Source organism: Pseudopodoces humilis, chromosome 3 (assembly GCF_049639895.1).
Source record: "Pseudopodoces humilis isolate 2021_Gansu_Grassland_sample_001 chromosome 3, ASM4963989v1, whole genome shotgun sequence".
Classification (NCBI taxonomy): domain Eukaryota; kingdom Metazoa; phylum Chordata; class Aves; order Passeriformes; family Paridae; genus Pseudopodoces; species Pseudopodoces humilis.
The window spans coordinates 78,382,356-78,409,474 of record NC_142202.1 but is presented as its reverse complement, the minus strand read 5'-3'; the positions used below and the strand labels follow the sequence as shown (position 1 = coordinate 78,409,474).

General features: G+C 36.0%; 1 protein-coding gene across 2 annotated transcripts in view; it reads right to left on the bottom strand.

Annotated features, from left to right (window-relative positions):
• Positions 1 to 27,119, bottom strand: part of RNGTT (RNA guanylyltransferase and 5'-phosphatase) — a 171,845-nt gene that overhangs the window by 86,167 nt on the left and 58,559 nt on the right. For both annotated transcript variants that reach the window (XM_005518195.3, XM_014263722.2), the window contains exons 11-12: positions 20,479 to 20,643; positions 3,639 to 3,707 (exon numbers count right to left, since the gene is read on the bottom strand). In XM_005518195.3, coding sequence (XP_005518252.1) covers positions 3,639 to 3,707; positions 20,479 to 20,643 — 234 coding nt within the window. The remainder of the gene's footprint in view (positions 1 to 3,638; positions 3,708 to 20,478; positions 20,644 to 27,119) is intronic.

The following is a 27,119-nucleotide window of genomic DNA, read 5'->3' as shown; positions in this document are numbered from 1 at the left end:
TGGGATGCCTCAGCCACAGCCGTTCAAATGTCACTGTGAAATGAAAGCCTTTGTATACCCCAAGCAATAACCAATATAAGTAACTCAAGTAACGGACTAATTAGGAATAATAATGCTCAGTTAGTCTGATCTTGCAAAAGAAACTAACCTGCACAGGCAGGAAACAATTGCCTTACTCTTTCAACTCTTTCAACTTAATGTTGTTTCTACTGTCATCAGTCACAGTGCAAAATAATTTCTGCTTCAGTAGAAGAACCTTGCTACTCACATAATAAGAGTTTAGATAGGATTACTAAGAGAAGAAAACCCTCTTATATCTAACTGAAAACCCTTGATTCAGTAGTAAAACTTTTTCACAAATCCCTTTTCATTAAAGCATACCAATTTCTCAAAACTGGAATAATACAGAGGCACTTGATGCCAAATCTCTTCAAACCAAAGAGAAAAGTGAGAAAACCAAGAGCTCTTGGAGGCTAAAAGCAAATTCACAGATAATTTTGGATATTTTGAGTTTTATTGCAAATTAGAATTAAACCAAACTTCAAAACAAAATATTCCTTCTCCATTCATACTGACTCCCAGTATCAGTGTTGCCTGTAGCTAGTGGGGAATATCCATATACTCAGGTCTGGATGCCTTTGTCTAAGACCACATAACAAGAGGAACACCTCTGAGTAAACCAGGGCAGAGGGGAAGGGAAACACAGAAAAGACATTCAAACAGTGTGAACTGATAAACTCAACATTCCTTGTATTAAGAAGTTTACTTCTGCATTCTGCTTCACCTATCAAAAATATGGTAAGTGTGGGCAATTTTCCTCAAAGAATTTTCTGTCTATACATGTTGACACTCTGCTGCCACTTCATTCTTCTTTGTGAATTTGCTTCAATTATTTTCTACATTTGTGTACTCCTCAAAACACACACTGGTATTCAGGATCTCCCAAAAGATGTTCTTGAATTTCCCTGATCTTCTAAAACTCAATTTCTGTCTATCCTTTCTTTCTGCAAGATCAATTATGTCAATAAATATGGTTCTTAATTTTCTTCTGGATATGCCATGGTCTCTTCACTTGAGACAAAGAGGTTTTATAAAGGCCTCTAACTCTCACAATCAGAGTTCTACACCCCAATCAACAACAGAGGGTTGTTGTTTTCTCTCTGAAAAGACCTAATACATACTGCATTCAGCTATAACACAAAAATTATTTCAGTTAGTATTCTCAAGGGGTCATTTATCCATTGTTTTACTGTTGCTCTTGTATTGTTGCCTATTAATTTATTCCCTCTCTGTCACATAACAAAAAAAAGGCATCTATCAGCTTCATCCTTTTCAGTTAATCATCTTTAATGTTTCTTTTCCAAGTAACAGGTCTATAATAATATTTTTTACTCTAAATATATTACTTATACTTTTTCAACTATGAAAGTCATTACACTGAGAAAACTGCATATTGCTTCATCCAGGAAAATCAGTTTAATAACAGACGCAACAAACTTACATTCCATAAACTCAGGAACAATATTAAAATTTGAATGTTAAATTAAACAAATACATTAAAGATTAATAACCTTTATAAGTATTTATAAAAGAAAATTGTTTTAGTTGGGTTATAAATTTTTTAGTGTGCTAAATCAGAAAACACAAGTTCTAGAAATACAAAACATATCAGATATTGATTTCCTGTAACAGTGACTAAGAGATACATTCTTCAGTAAGTTCATTTCAACTAGAAAAGGTAATTTCAAATTTAGCTGTAGTAACTCTGCTTAGCTTAACCTCTAATTTTCAGGGAAGTGTTTCTGAGAAACCTTTATAATTGCTTTAAATTCTAACAGTATTCTAAGATATCATCAGGACTTCTTATGAAAGCGTGAACTTTTTTTACCCTAGAAGTTTTGCTTTAAATTGGAAATAGCTATGTATAATAAAAAAGGTATGTGGCCTAATTGCTTAGTTAGCTAATGCAGAACTTGAAACAGAGATGTTTATCTTATTTTCAGATGGGAGTGTGATGGTCCCTTGCTAAGATCTGCAGTACAGGAAGTAGACCAGGAAAAATCTGTTTCAACTGGAGAAGTATACACATGTACTTTCCACAAGTAACTGGAAGGGTAGAAATATCTGTCAAATTTAAAATAATTGAAAATAATTCCTTTCTTAATTCAGTCAACACACTGGAAGGAAGAGATGCCATCCAGAAGGATCCCAACAGGCTTGAGGTGGGCTGGTGCAAACAGCCAAGTTCAACAAGCACAAGTGCAAGATCCTGCACCTGGTCAGGGCAATCCCAAGCACAAACACAGACAGGGTGGAGAATGGATCAAGACTTTCTCCCTGGGGAGAAAGATTTGGAGGTGTTTGTGTACAAAAAGCTCAACATAAGCTGTCAGGGTGCACTTTTAGCTCAGAAAGCCAATATACCCTGGACTGCATCACAAGAAGCGAGGGCAGCAGGGCCAGGGAGGTGATTCTGCCCCTCTGTTATCATGAGACCCCCACCTGACGTGCTGTGTCCAGCTCTGTGACTCCCAGCATAAGAAAGACACAGAGCTATTAGAACAAGCCCAGAGAAGAGCCACTGAGGTGATCACAGGGCTGGAGCATCTCTCCCATAAAATCAGGCTGATGGAGCTGGGGATGTTTAACCTGGAGAAGGAGAAGGCTCCAGGGAGACCTTTTAGCAGCCTCACAATATCCAAGATGGGCCTACAAAAACATATGGAGAGAGACTTTTGACAAGGGCATGTATTGACAGGATGAGAGAGCATGGCTTTAAATTGAAGGAGAATAGGTTTAGATCAGGTATTAGGAAGAAATTCTTTATTATGAGGGTGGTGAGGCACTGAAACAGGCTGTCAAGAGAAGCTGTGGGTTCTCATCCCTGGAAGTGCTCAAGGCCAGGCTGAAGGGGGTAAAAGGTGTCCTTACCCCCTCTGGCAGGGGACTAGAATTAGATGATCTCTACATGAGAGTTTGAGTCCCTTCCAACTCAAACCATCCTGTGATTTACAAGCTAAGAAAAAAGTAAAGATGGATGATGCTACAGCAATGATCTATGCCAATATACAATACATACTGAAGTGTATCCACTGTATCTGATTCAACAGAAGTAATAGGATGGATGATGCCATGCTAGCTGGAGAACCACTTGCATTATTTTTTCTGGTTCTCTGCAGTACTTTTGGTAACTTCTCTCCAGGCCACTCATTTACCTTTACACTGGCAGACATGGCTCAATAATTTACCATGCTTCAATTACACTAAAACAATATGAGTCACAAATTTAATGAAATTTTAATGTGTGAACATCCTTGAAAAAGCAAAATAATATGAGAGCTCAAATAAATGGTTGAAAGATTCATGGAATTCATGCAGTCATAGTAAATTCTTCATTATTTAGCAGAATACATCCATAGTACATACTCTAAAAAACATGAGATGATTCCTGAAAACTACCACCATTGATTAGTAAGAAATCACACATACTACAAATGAGATAGCAACTAGTCAGAAACAATGCTGCAAAGAAATCCTGAGCAAAACAAAGATTAGCTAGTAGATGGATGAGTGGGAAGGGAGAGTGAGAATTTCATCTGGGACTAAAGGGAGAAAAATCCATTCTTTATGCTACTTACTCCTGTAGGCTGAAATATCAGTCCATCCACTTCATGGCTAACTTCTCTGGCAAAGTTTCCTTCCAAGAGCTGTAGAACAAAAGAGAAAGAAATCCTTTTTCCATAGAGAAATGCACATCAAAGTGAGTAGCGGTGGATTATATACTACTACTGCAATCATTTGCCAGTAAACAGCTTATTTACTGTTAGAGCTTGGGAAATGTCAGCATCAACAAAGTAGCAGTTTCTACAAATACTCAAGGCTAGAAAATCTTTTGTCCAAAAAGAAATACATAGAAATCAAGATGATTCTATGTAATAGAAAATGAAGAAATATTGATTCTAATACAGGACACTAGAGTAATTTGTGGGCAAATTAAAAAATCCATTTGCCATTTTAATACACAAGTAGCACTTACTTTAGATTGAACTTATTTCCTGAAAAATACTTCAGGGCATCATTTGAAATTCACATTTTATAGACTTCCTAACTAGGGCATAAACCAGTAACACAGCTACATGACTGTAAAACAACTCTTTGAATTAATTTGTATCTTAAATATTCTATTTTATGCTTTCAAAGACTGTGAATTCCATATGGTGGTAAATATATCCATCAAAATGAATTTATCAGAGAAAAAAACATCTAATTAAACAAATCACTGAAACCAGCTAGTCAACATTTATGATAATTGATTATATACTTCCATATTAAATCATTATTTGCCTAAGGAAAAGCAAATAACCAAGGAGAATTACAACTGACAAGTAATAGCAAAAATTAGGAAAATTACCAAAATATCTCTTTTTTAATTTCAATTTATTTTTTACCATTGAGATGGAGAATCTGTCCTGAAGTTGTAGATACTTTTAGTAGCATTTGAAAAAACTCTGGCACAAAAGTAACCACATGGTGATAAAACAGCAAATACAGAAACAGTAAATCACAGTCAGTTTTAAAAGCATCATTTTCGCCTGGTCTGCTAATTTTGCACAATTTCCTTTCTAGAGCTCAACTTAATGATCTGCTGACCAAATTATGACTAAATTAATCAGATGAAGTCAATAAAGTATGAAAGGAGCTGAGAACTAACATTTGTATCCTTCTAAGGCTGTACAACTAAAAGCAATGCAATTTTATGTTTCATGGCCAAATACTTCAAACAATAATGATTCAACATATTTCACTTGAACTTATAAATGTTTGCACAGAATGACTGATCATTTTGCTATAAAAACTTAGCTTTTTCCCTTACCCATTCATTAGCTTATATTTGTGCCTATAGCTCCAACAACAAAGCAAGCTTTCACTATTCAAGTTTTAGAATTTAACGGGGAAAACCACACTCTGAGAGTGCTCTCAAGTGGAAAAATACTTCAAGAATATTTAATTCCGAATAAGAAACTATACAATTAAACACATTTTTTCAGAAGAAAAAGCCCATAATTGAAACTTGAAGTTGCACCTTGCTGTTACAACACGTTGCTATCTTGAAATTTACAGCTGAAGTTCACAATTATAAGGCATCTGCTACCGTATGACTACACAAAATAACAATAAAATAATCCCAAATTCTTTCATTAATCTGTTGCTAGTCTTTGTTTTTATTAGAGCAATGAGTGCATTGTAAAAACATTTAAATGTCAAAAAAGTTTTTAATATTGTGAGGTTTTTTTATTTCTACACACGCCAAATCTTCTGTTGGTCACTTGCAAGTTACTTACTTAGCAGTTCCAAAACTGACTGGCCAGTCATCTGTAATAAGAGTATGCTCCAAACTTACAAAAATGCTCAAGACTGATTTCATTAAATTCAGGTACCAAAAAACCTCTCACTGGATAATGTTAGTATTAAGGAATAATCAACCACCTCTGTTTCTGCCTCTGTTTTTGAAGTTCTCAAGGGAATTACAATTTGAGGAGACAGTGACCTTGGTGTTGGAACTTACAGAACTAAATTATGTATTCCCAAAATAAAATTTAAGAATACAGAAACAATCTCTTACGTTGGAGTATGTGGAAAAGCAGAAAATAATTACTGTGTTGTTTGGCTCGCAACTCTCTCCACTCTGGTGAACATGCAGTTTTAGAAAACTACATTAAAGTACTATTACAACTTGAAAAATTGAGAGGAAAATATATATTAAAATTTTCCCTTTTCAGAAATACATTCTGATACTTTTCATTCACTACTTAGCCAGAATTACAAAATGTAAAGGAATCTGTCCCATTAAGATGCCACCCATTTTCAAAGTCAAACATGTTCTCAGTTTGGAGGTCCACAGTGGTTTCACTAAGACAGTTCCTCACAAGTGTCAATTAGATATCAAAGACAAAAGGATTTTAAATCCAGAGCAAGCCTCAACAGATAACTACACTTCTCTGCAGTCCCAGTTATTCTGCTTTCATTCTCATTAAGACAATTACATGTATTTGAATGATAGCACTTTCTCTAGAAAGGAATTTTGACTAGAAAGGATTAGCAACTGGGGGGAGGGGATGAAGGAAGGAATGTACATTTTCTCTGACATCATTCCCATAAAAATTTTCTTGGGAATTAAACTATGCAAAGTGTGAACAGAATACATGGACATTGAATATTGCAGAAGGCTTGGAATGACATGGAAATGAGCATAAAAGGAATGTCTGACATACAAGCAATACAAGCAAGTATTTTTGACTCTAAAAAAGTTACATTTTTTTCAGTTTATGAACTTCAAATGCAAATATCATGGTTCATCTTTTAAAAACGTTATTCAACGTTCCACACGCTCAAATTTCTAATTAACTTGAACAGAATGGTCTTTTCTAATCGGCGCCATGATAAATGGCACACCTGCTTGACTGGGATGACTGCCATGGATCAGATAAAGTGCAATGCATCTCAATGACATTTTATAAAAGATGGGTAAATGATGCATTTGAACAAGCTCTTCTGGCATCCAATTCCTTGTCGTCTCATGGCATCTATTTCCACCTGAGATCCCCTTTGTTCACTCCTTTCAGCTTCCTTCTTCCCCTTGAATACTGCAATAAGCCATATACTCCTATTACAGTTTATTATTAAAAACTTTTCCTTTCATATTTTTCAACTGAATTTAAAATCATTGCTACATCTAGTAACACTTCTCTAAGCAAAACAATGGTATAATTGCATGGATTGAGTGGAGCTGTATGATGAGTAACAGGATTTCTCCTTGTGCCTTAACCAGTGAGAAGCAGAGAAGCAGTATGTCACCAAAAGAGCACTAACAACTTGCTGAAGCTGATTTTGCTAAAACACTGAACCAGTCCGTAGTTCTTCTCCGGATAATTGAAAATTCAGACTTTACAGATATGCCTATACTTATACAAACAAAGAAATCACTATGCTCCTTCAGCACAAAGGGGAGAAAATTTAGATGCATACAGAGTAGGTTTTTGTTAGAGTTTTCGTATTTCTGAGCCAAGACACATAATTCTATGAGTTTGCAGATATTACATTATTCATAAAATAAGTAAGTCCAGCAGGTAGTCCTGTGTCTTTTCTCTCCCCTTACCAAAAAAAAAAAAATTTAAAAAAATAAAAATAAAATAAAATCCCATGGAAACACAACACAATGTGAATTATGAGGATTCCAAAACATAATGATGATTGCAAAGTCATACTGACTTTCTACATAATAATTTTACTAAGGTCCTTGCACACACATCGCAATTATTGATCTCTTGTGTCACAATATGCAAATACTGCTAACCATTTTGTCTGTATTTCTGATTCAAAACTGACACTGCTTGCTAGCCTGCTGAAACACTTCTGGGTACAGAAAAAAATCCCTTTGAATGTTATAATACAAGACAAATACAGATCCCTTATCTTTGCTTATCAATTTCAGAACTGCTATATGCTTCACTTCAAGTCAAAATAGAACAATTCTGCCTGCAGTCCCATGGGGTTTTCCAGATCCACCTTCAAGTTACTGATCATCTGGACCTGTTCACTCTACAGAGAGCTGTGACAGGGATCACACTTCACTCTAAAGTATTAGTTACAAATAAACTATTAACTGAATTACCAGTCAGACAGAACAAAAAACACCTTCATACATGGGCCCATTGTCATTCCTAACTTCACAGAGCCAGCAACTTCACTGCCTTAGGTTTCAGTCCAACTTCAAGGACCATCCCTTTCTCTAAGGATGACAACCCTCTCCATCAGCCTCGATATTCTCACATCCTGACAACGGTCAAGTTTTATAAACATGAGCTCATACATCTCTTTAGATAACCTACTACATAAACCTTCATATATCCTGTTTCTGAATGACATCAGAAATCCCACAGAATAATTTTTATGCTAAGATCAGTTAAAATAATGCAAAGATAGTCTGGCTCAGATTCTTCCAAACTATCACATTTCCCAAAAATAAATCAGTCTGCAGGCAATGATGGAGCCATCATCCACCACATCATCAAACCACTAACGTTCTAAACTTTAGCTTTCAAGCAGTATATTTTGAAAAGGAGGCCTCCCGGAAAAGAACTAAGCATGCATTTGGCGGGGTACAAGCTTCCTTTCAGATGATATGCAGGTTGCTGTGCAATGCTTCAAAATATTATCAAATGCAGTTTAATGTCAGGCAAGGGAAGCTTAGAGGTCCTTTAAGCTACGGCTGTGGTCTCTGCTCCTTCCTCCTCACCAGAATCTTTCCAGTTTCCCCTGTCCTACAGCATCACATCTTTTTTTGTTTGTTTTGTATCTAAAAGCAGAGAAGGTATCAAGAACAGAACAGCTGCTTTCAGTCTCAAAGCAAAAAAGCATCAAATAGCATGTGAGAAAAGTTTCATATATTATTTAGAAATAAAACACAGAATCTCAACTTTCCACAAATAGAAGTTGGCTAGTTGACATTTTAACAGAAATAGAGCCCAAAACAAAGCACTGAGAGAAGTTTTTATTTTGGTTCACTGACTGAATTACTACAAATACATGGTAAAACTTCCAAAACAATCTCTAGTGACTCTGAGGAATTCATGGTTTTGGGAACTGAAGGGAGCACACACTTTCTGAAATACAGATAAAAAAAAAGGAAAAAACAAAAACAAACTCACGTGAAACTCAAACCATGCAGACTTTTATCTTTTTCACATTCAGGATACCAATCATCTCATCTAACACTGCATTGCAAATAAAACAGGTGATTTAAACAAACCTAGTGTAAATTAACAATCTGGGGGGAGATGGGAGAGGATCAAAGACACACCTCTGGCAGTTCTACTGCTTCCTACCCTCCCTGCTCCAAACCAGACATAACCTGGATCACCATTTCAGACTAACTTTCAGACAGCTATGAGGATGAAACCTTCTCCTCTCACACATATTTAAGTTCCTCTTCAAGTGATACGCTCAAGTGCCAAGCAATTTATTTAGAAAACTGTGCAATCTCAAATTACAGCATGCTGTGATGGAGAAACACAATTTTCATTAAGCTGTCCAATGAAGTACTGTCTATGCAATTAAAAATTAATTCCTACTTCTCAGCAACTTTTTTCTTCCTTCAACTTTTCTTCCTTGCTCCTCTTTTTAGACTCTGACCAAGACATCTTAGAGGTTTTTTTTTAGAAACAAGGTTCACATTTCAAACATTTCACAAGGAAGCAGATGTAACTCTTCATATATTTCAATGTGTCTTCAAAAGATATCCCACAGATACCATTTTTTTATCAACCGAAACCATGCCATTTAGATTAGACAGAATATTCCAGAAGGGCTACAGCAGCAAGAAAAAATGCACTCCCTGCTCTCTTTCACAGGAGTCTCCTTTCAAGATCTCTAGATACTTGAGCACTTGCCAAAGTATTTGACCAGCCAATGGCTTATTACAACTGGCTGCTTGCCCCAAAGTGGCTCCTTCCAAGTAACTCTGAAGATCCTGAAATCACAGCCCATGGTCTCAGGAGTGTGACTTAACATATGGTCATAAAGTAAAGATTTCCCTCACAAAACCACAAGTGAGCTCCCATTTATGATTTCAAGTTTTCCTCCAAATGACCTATAAAAATGTTGAAAAGTTTTCATTAATTTAACATGACCTGGTTTCCTCTGCATTAGTCTCATTTCCTAATCAAAATATGATTTTTATGTCAAATAAATGAGATAAGAACAGCATCAGTTGGAGTGTATCTGCATCAGGGTAACATCCAATTCTATAATGCATCCTCCTTCATTAGTCATTGTATTTAGCTATATTTATCTTACCAGCAATAAAAGGCAAGAAAGAAAATGAATCATAGTAACTGGGAGTACAGTCAGAAAACCACAGCTTATACTAAATATTCTTAAGCTAATATGCTAAGAAAAAATCATGAAGTAACTAAATATTCCCTGGCCCATGCCAATGATCTAAAATATGCATAAAGGAAAAGTAGGATCAAAAACTGTAGAAAATAAATTTAAAAATGAGCTCTCTAAGAAGTAATTGCTTAAAGAAGTTTCCTATGCTAATTAGAAACCAACACATATTGAAGATAACTGCTACATTTTTAGTAAACCAGTGAAATTATCTACTTTGCCCTAACTGCATAAGGAACACAAAGTATAAACTTCTCACTTGCTCATTACTTAAAAAGAAATTTCATGCTTTTGGGCTGTAAAATCAGGGCTGTAAAACTGTATGAAAATCCTTTAAAAAGAATTATGCTCAAAGCTCAAATCCTAGCTTTTACACAGCCATCCACTCAAGATGCTAATTCTAGACAAAAACAGAGAAAAGCTGCAAACATTATTTTTTCTGTATGAACACGTACATCTTGAAAGCGCTTGATGTCAAGAAGTAACTAAACAAAAAGAGTAAAAGTAAACTCCCAAGGTTCACCTGTTTAACAAAATCACCGCTATTTTGAACTGTGTAATCTCTGGCAACAGCTGAATCATATGGTGATGAAAAATATACCAAATGACTGAGTAAAGTCACACATGGGAATTTTTTCAGTTCATAAAATATAAAAATATATACTTTTTATAAAGTTCTATTTTATGGAAAGCCTTTCAGTTTGTTAATTTACTAGAAGCTCTGAAATCAATCATACTGAAAGACTAAAAATAAACCTTTTTACTAAGTTAATCATACAGAACATTTTGGCTCAAAAGACATGAAAAACACCTAATTATGACAATAGATTTGTTCCCTATAAGAATGAAAGCAGATAGTGGCAGCATTGTGAGACTGATGTTCACTAATATGATCAAGAGACTAATTATTATCCATGAATCATTTGTAGCATTCAAAACTTGATTAATGTCAGGTCAAGTTTAACATGTGATAGGTTTTATTAGTAATGCTCAGCTATCCCACTGCTTGTCAATGTACACAAGTGCCATCTGTTAGGTGTAGGAATAGCCAACAGTCACAACAAAAACACCTTGGCTACAAGCGGTCACTGAAATAGGTTGTAAGAATTCCATAAGGAATACCCTAATAATTCTAAACACACAAGATCAGAATCCAGTACTAAAGACAGGAAACTTGTAGCCCAAGCAAAAGAGCATGCAAGGCATGCTTCCCTCTTTTTAAAGGTCAGTCAAAGCTAGTGTGTTTAATAATACTGAATACTTCACAGACTGACCAGTTTCTAGCAACAAATACTTTTTTGCAAGAGGAATATGTGTAGCTTCCTCTCTACACTCCTTCATGGATGTTTAGCAAGCATTCTTGTAGAGAATACACTGCCTTACCCTTTAGAGCATCACTCATGGTATCCAAACACATACGGTCCTAATGGCACATCTAGCAAAACACTGTTAGAGGATGCTCAATCTGAAATTCATATTCCACAAAAAAGCATTCACCGACAACCTCCCATTGGTTCTATCTACAGATAACAGCATGGAGAAATCATTTTGTGGGAGGGTCACTTTCTAGTATTTCCCAGCATTTTATGGGAGGTCATCTTTACCAGGGTTCACCTCTCCCATGTACAGCCCATTACAGCAGGACAGGAAGTCACCTGGGCACTTCCACTGAACCTCCACAAGCTCTGCACTACTAACAGCGTGAGCAGCAAGGCTGAAATAACGTGAAGTGGCAACAGACAGGTGCATGCACAGAGAGGAAGGAAGGTGACCTAATTCTGGGTTTGCTCCAGCAACTGTGTACTCTCTTCTGTCTACAACTAGTTATAAAGTCAGCAGGAGCATCAAAAGAAACATTTACTAATCTCATAGCTACAACAGCCCTCTCAGAAGTATTATAAACGTGCTCTCATTTGATGGCCCTCTTGCATTCCAAGTGGACAAAGCTGAAAGGCTGCATATCTAGGTTGCCACTGGTACCTGCAGTCTGAACTTTAGCTCCAAGTATTCTGTTGCCTGCTGAAAAGTGTGATGTGCAGGGCTCCCAGACTCCTTTGTGTCAAAGTCAAATATGTAAAAGTCAAATATGCTGAAAACTTATTGCTAGTCAGCAGACCATAGACCAAAAATAACGTAATTCCACAAGAATTAAGAACCACAGCTACTGCACTGTCTTCCTCAACCATTTGTCCATATAATTTCGTAATCAGTGACTGACAAGGACCCAAACTACTAGAGACTGGTCATCAGCTTCTAAAGACACAACTCTTCATTATCTTTTAGAACAGCAATTTTGCAGAAATTCTTCACTGGAAAAGTCTTCACTGGAGTCCATACATTTTTTCCAGAAGAGGAAGACAATAGAAATGAGTTTATACTCATGTGATAGGGAATGAGCAACACCTCCAAGCAAGGAAGCCAAAGAGATTCATCCCTTCTCTCTGTAACTTGCTCTGTGTCATGAGGCACATCTTTAAAAATAATAATGTTAATGATTTAATTAATAATTTAATTTATTAAAAATTAATAATAACTTTAAAAAATAAAGTTATTCCATGCACTGGACTTTAGGAGCTTTCCCAGGTTCTACTGGAACTGCTGCCAGTTTCAAAAGGCAGTTTTACAGTCTGCTTTTTTCATAGAGAACTTAAGAGAAATCATATGTATCATCTACTGAAATCTGTTTCTTAAATCTACTCCTTTTCAAAAGATTCAAAGAACAGCCACTTCCAGATAAATGAGTAACTGGAATTAACTGTAGTATGTATTGGGATGCAACCTTGCATGTTAAGAAAGTCTAAGAACTAAAGTAGCTTGATTTCACTACTCAGCCACACAGGAAAAAAATGCTATTGTGAACAAGAGTAAAATATATTGTGAGGGTGGCAGGGAATCAAGTTTGATGGTTCTAATATTTTTTTTAATATCTTCTTGGCTTTGCAGCTAATTCCTTAACAGCACTCTTCAAATATGCTAATAACACTAGCTATATGCCATGTTTCTTAATTATTTGGAAACATTTTAGAAAAACCTAGAGCATGCTACAGTAAGAGCCCCACTGTGCTGGTTCTGAGTGAACAGCTCCAAAGGTTATGCACCTAATATATTCAAAACAATACCCAAGAATAACACAAGCACTATCTGTGTTAATGCTTAATTTGACAGCACATCTGCATTCCTGAATTCAAAATAAGCATGAAGCATTTCTCACTGTCAGTCTCTTCTCAAAAAGACAACTGAGAAACTGACATCAATTAACTATGATGTTTTCAAATGCATCTTTCAAATAAGAGGAATAAGCTCCTCCAAGAAACTTTAATTGACTTTTGTGATGGCTTCAAAATGAGGGAAGTGGAAAATGGACATCTCAAAGCTTTATGGGACCCTGCCAAACAGCAATATATATTGATGAAGAAACAGCAATATATTTCATAGTTTGGCCATTTCGTTTACTGTGCTCTTCACAGTTCTCTGTTTCAAATTGCACGGTGCCTTCATTTTCTTACCTTTAGGCATGGGGATGTTTCCCACATCACTCTCCCCACACTCTCCTATCTGGCAGAACACACCCATCTGACATTACAGTCTTGCCGGAGCTGGAGGAGATTTAATAGGTTCCACTAGCAAATGCTTTGTTCTATTTACAAATTGGCTACCATTTATGGCATTCCTGAACGGATAAAAGATGCTCAGTAAAGTCTGTAATGTCTTCAACTGAGCAAGGCTCTCATCACACTGATGCCTGCAAGCTCCCTAATACTCTGGGTTTGACCAAATATTACATTCAATTGTTCTTCTCATGTCAAACGAAAGAATGGCAATGGGTTGAGTACAATGGGGCTGAATGATCTTCCACTGCTGCGTACTTGTTAAGGTTTATCTGTTACCCAGGCCCTGTGTAAATTGTTCCAACATAATCTGGTCTCTGTTTGTCAAAACCATGGATAGGTCTGTTTTAATTAAGTCAGATAATTGAGGTTTTTGTTTTATTAAGCATTTCTAATAAGACTTGTCAACAAAGACAAACTTGTATATACAATAATTCAATTAGACACAAAACTGATACATAAAAATGTAGCATTTTCATACATTTATTGTTACAATTCCTGATTCAAACTGGGCTAATATTTTGTACTGGGCCTGAAGCATTGATTTTAATTTAAAAAAAAATAAGGTTTAACTTTATATTCTTGTTTAAAAGTTTAAAAAATTTTGATTCTTCTCCTATGCAATGGCACTTCAGGGCTTTATTTGCTACAATGTCAAAATTAAAACTGTAAAGCCATAATAGTAAAGTGCTAAGATTCTGTAATTTTTTTTATTTTAAAGATTAATTTTGCACAAGGTCTGGTCTTGGGCCTTGGTTTGTTTTTTTTTTAATTGGGCATATCACAAGAAAAGAAAGAGCTAGCAGCAATGTCCTATAATCCTGCATCATAATAAATTGCTTTAAAATTCACCCCCATTTTTACGATCTTCTTTGTGCTTTTATTCATTTTATCCAAATTAAGCGTGTGTCTCCTGAACGTCATTCCAATACGAGAAGGCTGATGGCTTCCCTGTGGAGTCACATTGCCAGAAGGCAGTTTGGAAAGTGACAGGCTGTGAAGTGGCACAATGGACAGTATTAAACAGTTGCCCCTCAATTAATGAGTAGAGTGACCCACTTAGTCACCACAGCTGAGTCTTCTAGCTAATTCACAAGATATCAAATATACAGTTCAATTGCCCATACTGGCATACCAATTGGTAATTAGGTCCAAAGAGATTTGCATTTCCCTGGTTTGGTAAAACACCATAAAACTAAAAGAAGAAATCACTGTTAAAGACACTTTTTCCTACTTAGATAGGTATATAGTATTTCCGCTGCATGAAATACAGAAGAAATAATTTACAAAAATATTAGATGTTCAAATCTAATGTTAAAGTGTTAAAAGCTAAGCTGAATATGTCCTGATGTTTAAACTTGCAATGTGCACCAAGTAGAACACTTCATCCATAAGCCTTTATTTTTCCACTAGTTTCATTGCTTTCTCACACTAGTTTGACACATCAGAATTTAATTACATATTCTACATCTGAATTATTCTACATTAATTTAATTTGCACCACTAGCAATATCTAACATGGGCCAAAAGTTATGAAAATAATCCTTCATGAAAATACCCAAGAATGTTTGTTTTAACTTCAGTAAATCACTTTCTGAAAAATGTGAAATGTAACTAATGTGTTAATAATTTCTTAAACACAAAGAAAAAAACTTCTTTCCTAACCAAAATTCTACTGTGCTGAAATATTATACTTGACCTTCAACATCACAAATAATAATAACCAAAAGCAAGTAGCCTAATCCTCTTCTGTTTACTCTAGAAAACCAACACAGATTCTTGCTCATGAATGGGTCTCCTTAAGTGACTCCAGCAAAGCAAGGAGGCTGAGAAGTTAGCCATAGCTGAGTCAGTGTTTGCCCTAGCATGAAGGAACCTAAATCTAAGTAAGTAGCTGCAGCCTCCCTGTCCCACAGAAAGCAAAGGAACAGTCAGAGGCAGCTGGACACCCCACCAGCACTAGTCTACAAAGCCTCTGCTACTCTCAACCTCCCACTGACCAAAATTATGTTTACTGAATAGTATTCACATCATTGCAGTGCTGCAGCCAGCTGCATGAAATAGCTCCAGTTCAAGCACTGAATTTCAAGTGGCAGTAACCTACATTCAGCTCAAGATCTGCAGTTTAGCTGCCTATTTCATCTTACAATTTACAAAGCTACCACTTGGGCTGATTGGCTGTACTTACCTCTACAATTCATGTGGTAAAATAACTTTGAACAATCAGGCTGAAGTACTACCTGCTGGGATATAAGACAGCTGCCAAGTGAAGATTTCAAATTCTAGTATAAGGTAACATCTTTGCAGCTTCTTATTCACTGTTTGTTTACTAGGTTCTTCAGGTCAATGATTATTTATGTTTACAGGAAGAAAATCATGCCAAAAAGAAGATTTAGGTGAAGGTTACACCAGCAAAAAAGCATCTAAGGGTGGAATAAGGCAATACTGCTTTTACAGCATTAAACTCTCCCTTCTTGGGGAGATGGAACAGGACAAAATGAGGAAGAAATATAAGAAATAAAAAAATAAAAACAAACAGAAACAAAATGGTAGAGAGACGACATGAGTTAGAAGACAATTAAAAGGTGATTAGATGATAAACAGGCCAAAACCCTAGAATGGAACAGATGGAGTGAGAAATATGATGTAGGCCAGACACCAAAGAATGGCTGCCAGCTCTAGGTCAGGAAATGCAGGATTGAAAGGTGAGCCTATTAAACTACTCCTGAAGGCACAGAAAATCAAAACAAAAATAAAAACGGAGGGAACAAGTCTTCTTGGCAATAAAAAACCTCCAGATGGTAATATTCCCTCTCCACTGAGATGCGGAATTCAAGATCTTCAATAAATAGACAGAGTATTTGACACTCCTGCATCCACCATTGTTGCCATGCAATTCTTCTGTCCCATGACTGCAAAACTTGTCCACATGTTGTCTGTAGGCAACTTGGAGATACAAGACAGGGCTTTGTCATTTTCAGTCAGTGCTGGTTAACAGCTCTCTTGGCAGACACGGATGAGCAATGTCTGCATATTCTGCCCTTTATCAGGCTTCACTCTTTCATGCAAATACTAGTTTACAGCTGCCTCAGCTGCCTGCAAAATACATCATCAGCAATGTGTGCACTTACACAGTCTCCTGCACCATCAGAGGTCGTCAGCTGCTTAATTTTCCAAAGGAAACCATCCCAACAGAAGCTATGCCTTTATTGGTATAAACTCTGAACATTCCACATCTCCTGACTACATCAAAAGCAGTTTTAAAACGTAAAAATAAAAATCTAAATGTCAAATAAACCAGGAGAACAAAGTAAGTCACCTGTCAGTTCACAGATTTGACTGAAAACTTTTAAGAAGATCCTAGACCATTTAATCTTCTAGCAGAGATTACCTTGTCTCTAATCCCTCTAGGACAAGCTGTCATTTTAAAAACCAGATAATAGTCCAAGAACTGACAAGTCATTGACATACAGCGTGCTAACATTTGCAAAAGGTTGCTCATTTGACCTGTATCATTGTTTAACCTTTAGCCCTATTGTTCCATTGAGAGTGATGGGCACAATTCTCCAAGGGACCAGAAACTGCACAGAAAGGAACTTTTTTCCTACTCCTGCTAGACAGAATTTTCACTATACAATGGGCTTTAGTGATGATATCCAGACTGAGAATGTTGACACAAAAAAGCCTTGCAAGAGAACTGTCAGTTGTTTTACGCAAGGGAAGCCAAGAGCTGGACCATTTCCAAGAATTATTTCTATGCACCTGTACACCCTTTTCAATATAATGAAAACAATGTCTTGTTGAAAAGCCTAGTATTCCTGTAAACACAAGGCCAAGGTTCAAAGCCTAAGAGTATGAAGCATTTAAAGCACTAACTAAAACTCAGCTTTGTCCACTGACTGCTGCAATCCTTACACAATGGGTGGGAGAATTTGACCATATCATCTCTGAGTTCTGATGCAAATCCAAAAAGAAAGCAAGCTATGCAAAAAAAAGTGACCAATCATGCCAGTTCAATGACAAACAACAAAAATTTAACTTTGCTCAAAAATGTCTAAGAGAACCTGGAAGTTACATTAAAAGGAAAAAGCTATCACAGAATACATGTGTTCTCAGCTAACACTAAAATACTAATCTGTGTTTGATTATAGAGGAAAAAAAACGTAGTGATTCTGCTCTCTTCATCAGTATCAGAGTTCAACAAGGCAACATTTTTAGAGTCTCTGAGAATATACAACCTGTTCCACAGTGATTGTCTATTTCTTTTGTCTTACCACTAAAACTCAGTCTTACAAAAAATAAGTCCATCCAAACATCTTAAAATAACAGTGAAAAGACGCAGCTCTTATTTCAAAATCCAAAACTAAATCTCAAGACGCAACTACAAATGCTGTCATACTTTATAATTGCACTTTAAAAGTGCATTTCATTTCACAGTAAATTGATTTTCATATTAGAAAAAAATCAGTCAGTACCTTACTCTGGTATTAAAGTTCCAAATCCATAACTCTAAGAACATTTTCATTATTGGATGTATTATATAACACAGCACAAAGTTCACTGCTGTTTCAAGTAATTACTTCCACTTTTTCACTGAAAGTAACTACATCTACATGGAAAACACTCATTTTTTTCTGGTATAACTAAAAGTTTTAGCCACTTTTTCTGCTATTAAATATAGCACTGAGGCTCCTGGCCTTTTGAGTCATCTTCCTACAGTCCACACCATCTATCTGATACATTATTTTTAATAAAAAGAACGGAATGGAATGTTTTAGATCATAGAAAGGAATTATGGAGGGAGGCTGTAAAAAAGAGATCTAGAGCATTCTCTTTTGTGAGGTTCAAACTGCATCCTGAGAACTTGTTTCAAAAATTAAAGCTTCTCAAAACAAAAACAGTATGTGATGAAGTACACTTGATGGGTTCCTTGATCCCAAGCAAACCACAGTAACACTGGGGGGAAAAAAAAATTAAAAAAAACCCAAAAAAACCAAAAAAAAACACCAAACATCTCCAAATCATACTCCAAATGTTTTGATGAAACTCATTCTGATGAGGTATGGGTTTTCCACTTTTTCAGTCTTGAACATGCTTGTGCAATAACAGAGCCATCTCATCTGTGCCCAAAGACTTCTACCTCTATTGATCTTTGAAAAGAACAAGCCTTGGGGGTGACTTAAGAAGCCACATCTTCTCTCAGTGAAATACATTGGGAAGAAAGTAGGGAAGAAACCTGGGCTTAAAAAAAACACAGCTTCTCTGAGAACACTCAGTGGTGTAAATCTTTAAGGATCTTGTGATGGTTTAACCCCAGACAGCCACTAAGCACCACAAAGCTGCTCATTATAGTCAAGAAAGGAAGGATCCTGTTAGATCCTGTCTAAAGATGAAAGGATCCAACTCTTATTGGAAAAGAAAAATGTCTAATTTTTTTGAACATAAGGAGAAGATCTACTTAAGCATGTCCCACTTGTCATCCTTCAGGATCCATTCAGCAGCACCTGTCTCTGCAGACGGATTGACGGATATGAACAGACTTAGAGGAGTTCCTTAGAAGAAATTCCTTGTCTCCCTGCAGACGTTGCTGTCCTGTACGCAGAGTTGGCAAACCCTCTCAAGATATTCATCATTGATGCAAGAGGAAGTCTGCTCACTTTTTAGCTATACTGATGAAGTATTCATCACTGTGTTTGTTGCTATAGTTTCACAGATTACCGAATAAAAATAGAATAAAGATCCTTTGGGCAAAACAATACCAATTTTTAAATAGTCCTTCTTCAGAATAGGGCAAGGCTTCAATAGACTGGACTATTGTTTATAGTCTATTTTGACCATACACAATGAAAAATTCACAAAGTAATGATGAATATGAAAACGCAATCCCTTTTTAGTTAAGGAAGTGTTACAGGAATCATACTCATCAAGTTCACACAAGTAATGAAATGAAAAAGGTATTTTGAGGTAAGAGAAACAACAATTTTTAGTTTATATATTGATCTTTTGAGAATGTATGTTTATGAACACTATTCTTTTGAGCAGAATAAAGATTTGAAATCTATTTGAACCAATAATTATTTCTCTTAAGTGTTTACCAATATTGCCTTAGATAAAACTCCACATCAATACTGGTACTGCTACCTAAAATTCCTTGCAGTTATCATAGGGCACACAAACAATTCTCAAATATTGACATAAAACTTCTTGCTTATTGAAAACAATGATCAGATTTCAAGCCCCTTAAGAAGATTTCTGTTGTAGGAGTAGTAAAAAGAAATATTTCAGTAGGTAAGACTAATTTAAATGAGGACAAAAATATCCTAAAATGTACATTGTACAAAAAGAAAAATGTGTAACCTAAACTCCAAAATGTAGAAGGCTTCAGAGGCAGTCATGATTGGCATTTAATACACCTACCTCAAACCAGCCAAGTAAAAAAAATAATCCAAGCAAAAAACACCAAAGAAACCATACACCAACCCCAAAGATCCCAATAAATTAAAAGTGTATAGATATTCTTATCTCAAAGATGCCTTTATGGTGGTGGTAACACATTAGGGTAAAAAATTGTTGACTGAACTGCATTTGAAACACAATCATCTCAAACTCAGATTGCCATGTCCTTAAAGTTTTACCTGGTACTTCAGATTTACTGATATCTTCAAAAACTGTTTTCTTAAAGCCTGAGATAAGTAATAAAACAACAACAAAAAAACCAAACCGAACCAAAACAAAAAACCACAACACAAACCCACTTTTCAGATTATCCCAAGCTGCTAATCAGCCCACAACAATTGTTGAACATTTGGTTAGCAGAGGAACTCACTGGAAGACACAACAGAAATGCTGAGGGAAAACCTATACCTACCACTGTTTTACTTCCTCCACTACCACAACATAAAACAACTGAAATCAAGCTTACCTTTCTAGAAGTGTAGATGTCGAAAAATGGTTTGTTTCGAACACCAAACGGTTCCTGTGCTTTGTCAATGAGACCACTTTTCATCTTTTCATGTCGTGGAAATATAATCTCCTTCTCTATACATGCAAGTCGAACATTAAAATCGCAGTCTCCAACAGGCTGTCCCTGCAAAGTTACAAAAGTCAGCATTAAAATCAAACACCAGATTATTTGTACAATCTAAGTTTTCCTAACACAATATTTAGAATCCTACGATACACAGAAGTATTACCATATTACTAAATTTTTCTCAAATGTGTGGTTTTCAAGCATTTTTTCTCAGGCTTTAAGAGGCTTAATGAAATGAAAGTTCACAGAAAGCTAGAAACCTATAATATGCATTCAAGCACACAAGAATTAAACACCTAAATTCCTTTAAAGTTAAGTAAAATAATTTATATACTCCCTAATTATAGCTTTTATATGGCAGCTATACAAAGCTCCACATAGCTTTCCTCTGAAGCCATTTAGATAATTTTGTTCACAATACTTTCAATGACAAAGCAACAAGATTTATACATTTAAGTGAACTCCTTGCTATGACTGTAGTATATTGATGCCTTGAAAGAAACATTAATTAATGTTCATTTTTCTGTCACAGAAAAGAGAAAAATAGGTGCAGTTGGAAAATGTGCCAATAAACGATGGCTACAAAAACATGCAAGTTATTTGATGGCTCAAAAAGGCAGTAAAACCCTTCGCTAAGCCTCAGCAGCATGCCCTGACCTTTCAAGATCTGAAATAAAACAGCAGCTTTACATTGCTCATTCTATATTTGGCGCATTGCACCAGATCAGTATGAGTGTCCAAAATGCGCATTTGTCAGATTAGTAACGGCTTGTAATGGAGTTTATTATATTTTGAGCATTAGATAGTGAGGAAAACATGCTATGGATATCACTAGAACAAAACAAGCAACTGTCAACTAATAAATTCTAAAGTTCATTTCAATCGGAGGTGTCATTTTCACAGCAATGAAACACAAAACTCATAGATTTGCATTGTTACAAGTGTGATACAGCACTTGAAGTTATGTAAATAAGATCATCCCTCATTTTGCCACCCTATTCACACAAGAAAATAATTTCCAAAAGCCATTTGTTTCATGGCCTACAGAGAATAAGCTCACAGAGCCTTGGCTTGCAAACCATAATTCTGCAAAAACTGAAAGCAATGAGCAAAGGAGACTGGGAAGACATGGGACTCAAATCATCAATGACAGCAGTATGCTGAGCAGAAGAATCAGCTACCAGGTATCTCCCGTACTAAAGGAAGCTCAAAGGAAAAGCATTGCTCTAACATGCTTCAGGGAGGATCCAATCTGGTCAACCGGAAAGAAGGCCACAAAACTAAATGGCAAAATGACATTCTGATGAGACATACAAAGGTTAAGAGAACAAGTAGTACCTGAACAGGTATCTCAATTAGGAGAGAAAGAGAGTGCGAGTTTTAGACCAACACGAATTTATAATCAGTTCTTTTCAAAATCATATCGGCTTTCACCAAAATCTTTGACATTTCATGCGCCCAAAGTGGCATTAAATTTGTCTTACATTTCTTTACTAGCATTAGAACCTACTAGCCCTCTATCAAAAGTCCTCAGTAGCTCATGGCAACAGTTTTAAGAATTATGCATTGCTCCCGTACCACATGTAACTCACAACCACTTTCTTTTCGGACTCTGCTTCAGTCTACATAAGAGCATAAGAACAGGCAGCACGGCCACCATCACTCTGCGGTGAAGCACGTCTTGTACAAAGCCTGTGGCAGACACCATGCGTGAAATGTCTCCTAATCTCTGTTCACCAATCCATGCTCATGAAGAAGAAGAAAGCTTAGCTGGCTGTTAATGTTGCCTTCAGTGTTGTCTTCCTTTCAAACATGAAGGTGTTATCAGTAAAGAGCCATTCAAATGAATGGAAAATTAAGAGTATGAAAAAATCCAAGCAGCTGGAGAGTGATTCACTCTTTATTCATTTCTCACAGAATACAGATGCATGATCTACAGATTTTTAAGTGACACAGACAAAATGTTGGAAAATCAATCAATCAATCAATCAATCTTTCCTTCCTTCTTTTTTCCTTACTTTCTCTTTCCCCCTATGTATAGCATACCTGAGTACTCATCTATACAGTGACTGAGCTTGTCCTGGTTTGTACATGTAATTAAAACACAGAATTCCACATCTCACCTCCTGTAATGACTGAAAAACTGATTGAAGAATTCTTTCTTGGGAAATGTGTATATATATTTTTTATAACCTAAAAAAACCCCATAATTCTCTAGGTAGATTTCAGCAAAATCTAGTGCATATGCTCTATTCCCTGCAGTACTTTTTCCACTCAGCCAGCCACATTTTATTAGTACGTCTGAAAGAGCAAATTAGCTAATTAATATTTAATACATTTGAGCTTCCAATAAGCCAATAAGCAGTTAGGTTATTTAGAAAGCTTTTTTTACAATGACTCCTTCAAAAATGGTTTTGTAGAGCGGTTTAAATTTATTCCCATCTCTGAACAGTTAAATTAAAAGCTGAGGCAACTTCATATGCACCATAAACCAGCTGAATCACTTTCTTTTCCTTAAAATATTCTATTCCTTTCACTTTTCTCATCTACTTGGAACTAATTATTTCCTGCAGTTCTGCCAATCATATATTTCTATTTTAAAGCTTGTTAAGTAGAAGGGTATATTACAACTATGTTCCATCAAATAAAGGTCAAAGCTAGGTTGACATTATATTGTAAAAGAAAGGAAAACACAGACAATGCTGCCAATCTACTTCTTCAGCAGACTAGTAAACTAAGAAGTCAAAGAGTATTTCATTCTCACAAAAGCACAGGACATTAGCAATAAGAAAAGTAGCATATAATTGAATTTAACTCTAGGACATACTGAATAAAAGCAATATTGGAGAAGAGCGGCTCTTTGTTATTAGACATTTCCCATAATTCCAAAAAATGTTGCTAATATGCAATTCATTTATCCCAGACATATCCAAAATCTTGAAGTGATAAAATTCTTTGCTTTTAGCAAATAAGTAGGAGGGTAACGTAGGCTGCAATAAATAATTCAGAGACCTTGACAAAACCAGGAAGAGATTTAGTGTATAAAGCACACATTTAAAAGTTGTCAAAAACCAAGACATTGATGCATGTATAATCTAAACTCAGGCATTAACTAATAGCATGTTTTTAGGTAATACAGATATTTTATTAACTTAAGCATTCAGATAATTAAGATTGTATTCCAACATGTAGGTTTTTACTTGTCTGAGAAGGATGAGGGCCACTACCACTTGACAGCATAGTTACTGAAGTACATTAGCTGGCAATTCCTGTTCTAAACATTTTTAACCTAAAATAAGCATATTAGCAAAGGGTAAAACAAAATTAACAAGTAGCATGTATCTCCTACCTATGCTAGAAAGTTACACTTCCCTCTCACTGTAAATAAAATGTATCCTAAAGCAAAATATCATTTAGACAAGCCTTAAGAGAAGAGTCATCTGTTGAATCAACACCTCTTCCTTGAGCAGCTGAGTTTTCTTCACCTGTTGAAACTCTGTGCATTGCCCACAGCATGGAGTGGGCTTGCAAAATATGGTTTTGATGTTAAAACATCCTCCACATAACTTCAAAACTTAAGACAAAATTTCTACTGAACTTTGAAACCCACCCAGGACTCAAAATTTCTAAATTTAAACTTAGGTTACTTCAAATTAACTTCTCCACAGAAATCATACATAACAAGTCATGTAAGAATCACAAAAATAAATGGGTTTAAAAACACTGGGTTTGCAGCTCATTTAATATCCATTGTCTTGAGGATATGGGGGAAGGCAATTTATTTGCTGAATGGAGATTAGAAGAAAAACAAAGGAAAAAAGTAAGAAAATAAAAAAATGCTACCACCAAAAAAACCCCACCCACCCAACAAAACCAGTCCCTCTAACACGGTTCCAAATGGGTGCAAGAAGACAGAACTCAGACAAGTGTCAGGCTGTGCTCCTGCCCTTCACCCAGTTCACAGAGACCTCAGTGTTGAAGTCACAATCTCATGCTACATCAAGTGAGTAACTCAAGTCCCAGGTCATTACATACAGCAAGATGGCAGGAACCACTGCCATGGGGATAAGAGGATAGCGTGATTTCTGTTGTACATCCCACCTCTGTCTCCACAAGGAGAACAGAAAGATATCTCAGAGGATCTACCATCACCCTTCACATTTAAGTTTTCCTTCTCCTGTGCATCTAAGGTTACCTCGTGGCCACAGCTCAGCAAATTCCACAAGCCTTACATGGAAATTTCTTTACCTAGATGGACACGGTGAACACACCATGCTATACAGGCGCTAAATTCCATAAAAGTACTTCACCTTTGATTTTGGTATTTATGTACTTTTTTCTGCAATGCAGCTATAGTAGAAAGAAAAATAATGCCTGGGCCTCTGGACACAGCTGATAACCAGCCTGGTCCAGGATAAACTGAGAATATTTATTCTTTTCCTCCATGAGATATGGTTGAAGTCTACCCACCAGCAAAGCATGCTCCATTTGCTTCTCCAGAGCAGTACCTGAGATGTGAACAATTCAGCACACACACACACACACACACACACACACAGATACACCTTCTATGTATGTCTTCACTTACTGAGCCAGAGCAAAACATATGTCACAACGGTCTTAGCTCTAATGATTTTGAGAGAAGAATAAAGAATGAGTTCAGCCTGATATTCTACCCTGTGTTTAATGTTATTATTGACAATTCAAGGCACCCACAGCTGACATCTGCCTTCCCAATGAAAGCCTGTTATTAGTTCTCCCAACTTTTGGAGACCACTTCTGAAGTCTAATATTTTGCATTTTATATTAATGATCTGGCACATATTTCTTCTGACCATGGTTTTATAGATGCTGCACTTTTTGTACACAGCTTTATATAAACGTGCTCTTTGAGTTTCCAAATAAGATTATTACTACATTCAATACCTAAAAGGCTTTTTTAGTTTCCTATGAAATTTTCTTTTTCAAACAGGATTAAAAGTAAAGTATTACAGAAATGAAAAATTTTATAGAATTGTGACCCTTAGGATTTTTATTTCAAAAAGACAAAAGGCATGACAATCAATAGAATCTAAAAATTAATTTTAAAATTTTGGCCGTTATTTAACTTTACAATTTTGGGAGTTTTCACTCATATATTCAAAACATGTATGACAAGGGCAAGGAATTCATCAGTTTCAAAATGTTTCCAAAGTTTATCTCACCACCAACGAGGTACAGCGTGTGAAATACTGTTTCAATTGTAACAATACAACCAGTGTGCTGCAGGAACATGATTACAATTTATATGTTGTTGTTTTGTACAATGAAATATCACACTGATTTATCACAGAACAAAAATGGTTTGAAGAATCAGACCTACTAAAAATATTGCTCGAAACATATATTAAATTACTGGTATTTCCTTAACAAATAATCACTAAAAATAAAATGTTTTAAAATGTACAAAGGAAATAAGTTAGTAGCCAATGGATAACACCAAGGTCTAACAAACATACAAATATAGCTCTATGAGTTTTTTTAATTAGTAAACATAACTTGAACAAAACAGCAGGACTGTCAAAACTGTGACTGAACAAATATGACCAAAACAGAAAAAGTAGATGGTACTACAAATATTGCTCTCTCTCTTACTCTTCTTGGATTGCTCAAAATTGTAAACAGATAAACAATAAAAACCACAATACTCTGTAGTTTCAACTGGATGATAAATTAGCACCACCAGGATAAAGGTAACATATACAAAGCAGAATATTTACAATCAGTTGAAGTGACTGAATTATGATTCTCATCACCCACGCTGGGCAATAAAGAGGCAGAATTATGGAAACAGGCATCTAGCAGAGATGAACACCTAAGCCCTCTCCTTTGAAAACAAAGCTCCAGTTAGGCACTGAAAGCTTAGTAGCTGCTATTTTCAGAGAACAGAAAACTCAGTCAAATTCACTGACTGCATGTATAGTGACTTCATTTAGAAATCCTTCTGAGCCCTCAAAACCAGAACTCAATAAGGGGATTTTACTGGGATGTAAATGATTAAAACAAAAAGGAATCCTGTTCCGTCTAGACTGGTTGCCTCCCCTCAGGTAATCTGAATAGATGAACTTCCCACTTCAATTACAGAAGGGAAAGTCATAGTTCTAAAACACTCTAATTACGAAGCAGATGTGTCATTATCACCATGGGATATTTACACACAAAAAGACTGCATATGGGAATATAAGTTTTAATAATTTATTTTACACTGAATTTAGGCTATCTTCAAAGTCAAACACAGGATTTTACTGGTTCAGTTTTTTCTAATTACTTTTCCTAGTGCTTGTGTTGCACATAGCATGGGAGTATTCTTACCTAAATTGGACCACCTAGTATCTGTTGCAGTCAATATTTTCTCTTTCTACTTCTACTCTCCTCACACTCTCTTCCTTTCTATCAGGTGTTCACAAGGACTCTTCATAGGAATAGGTATTGCTGGGTTTTCACACAGCTGTCTTTATGATAAAGAATTATCACTCCAGCGAATTAAAGAACCA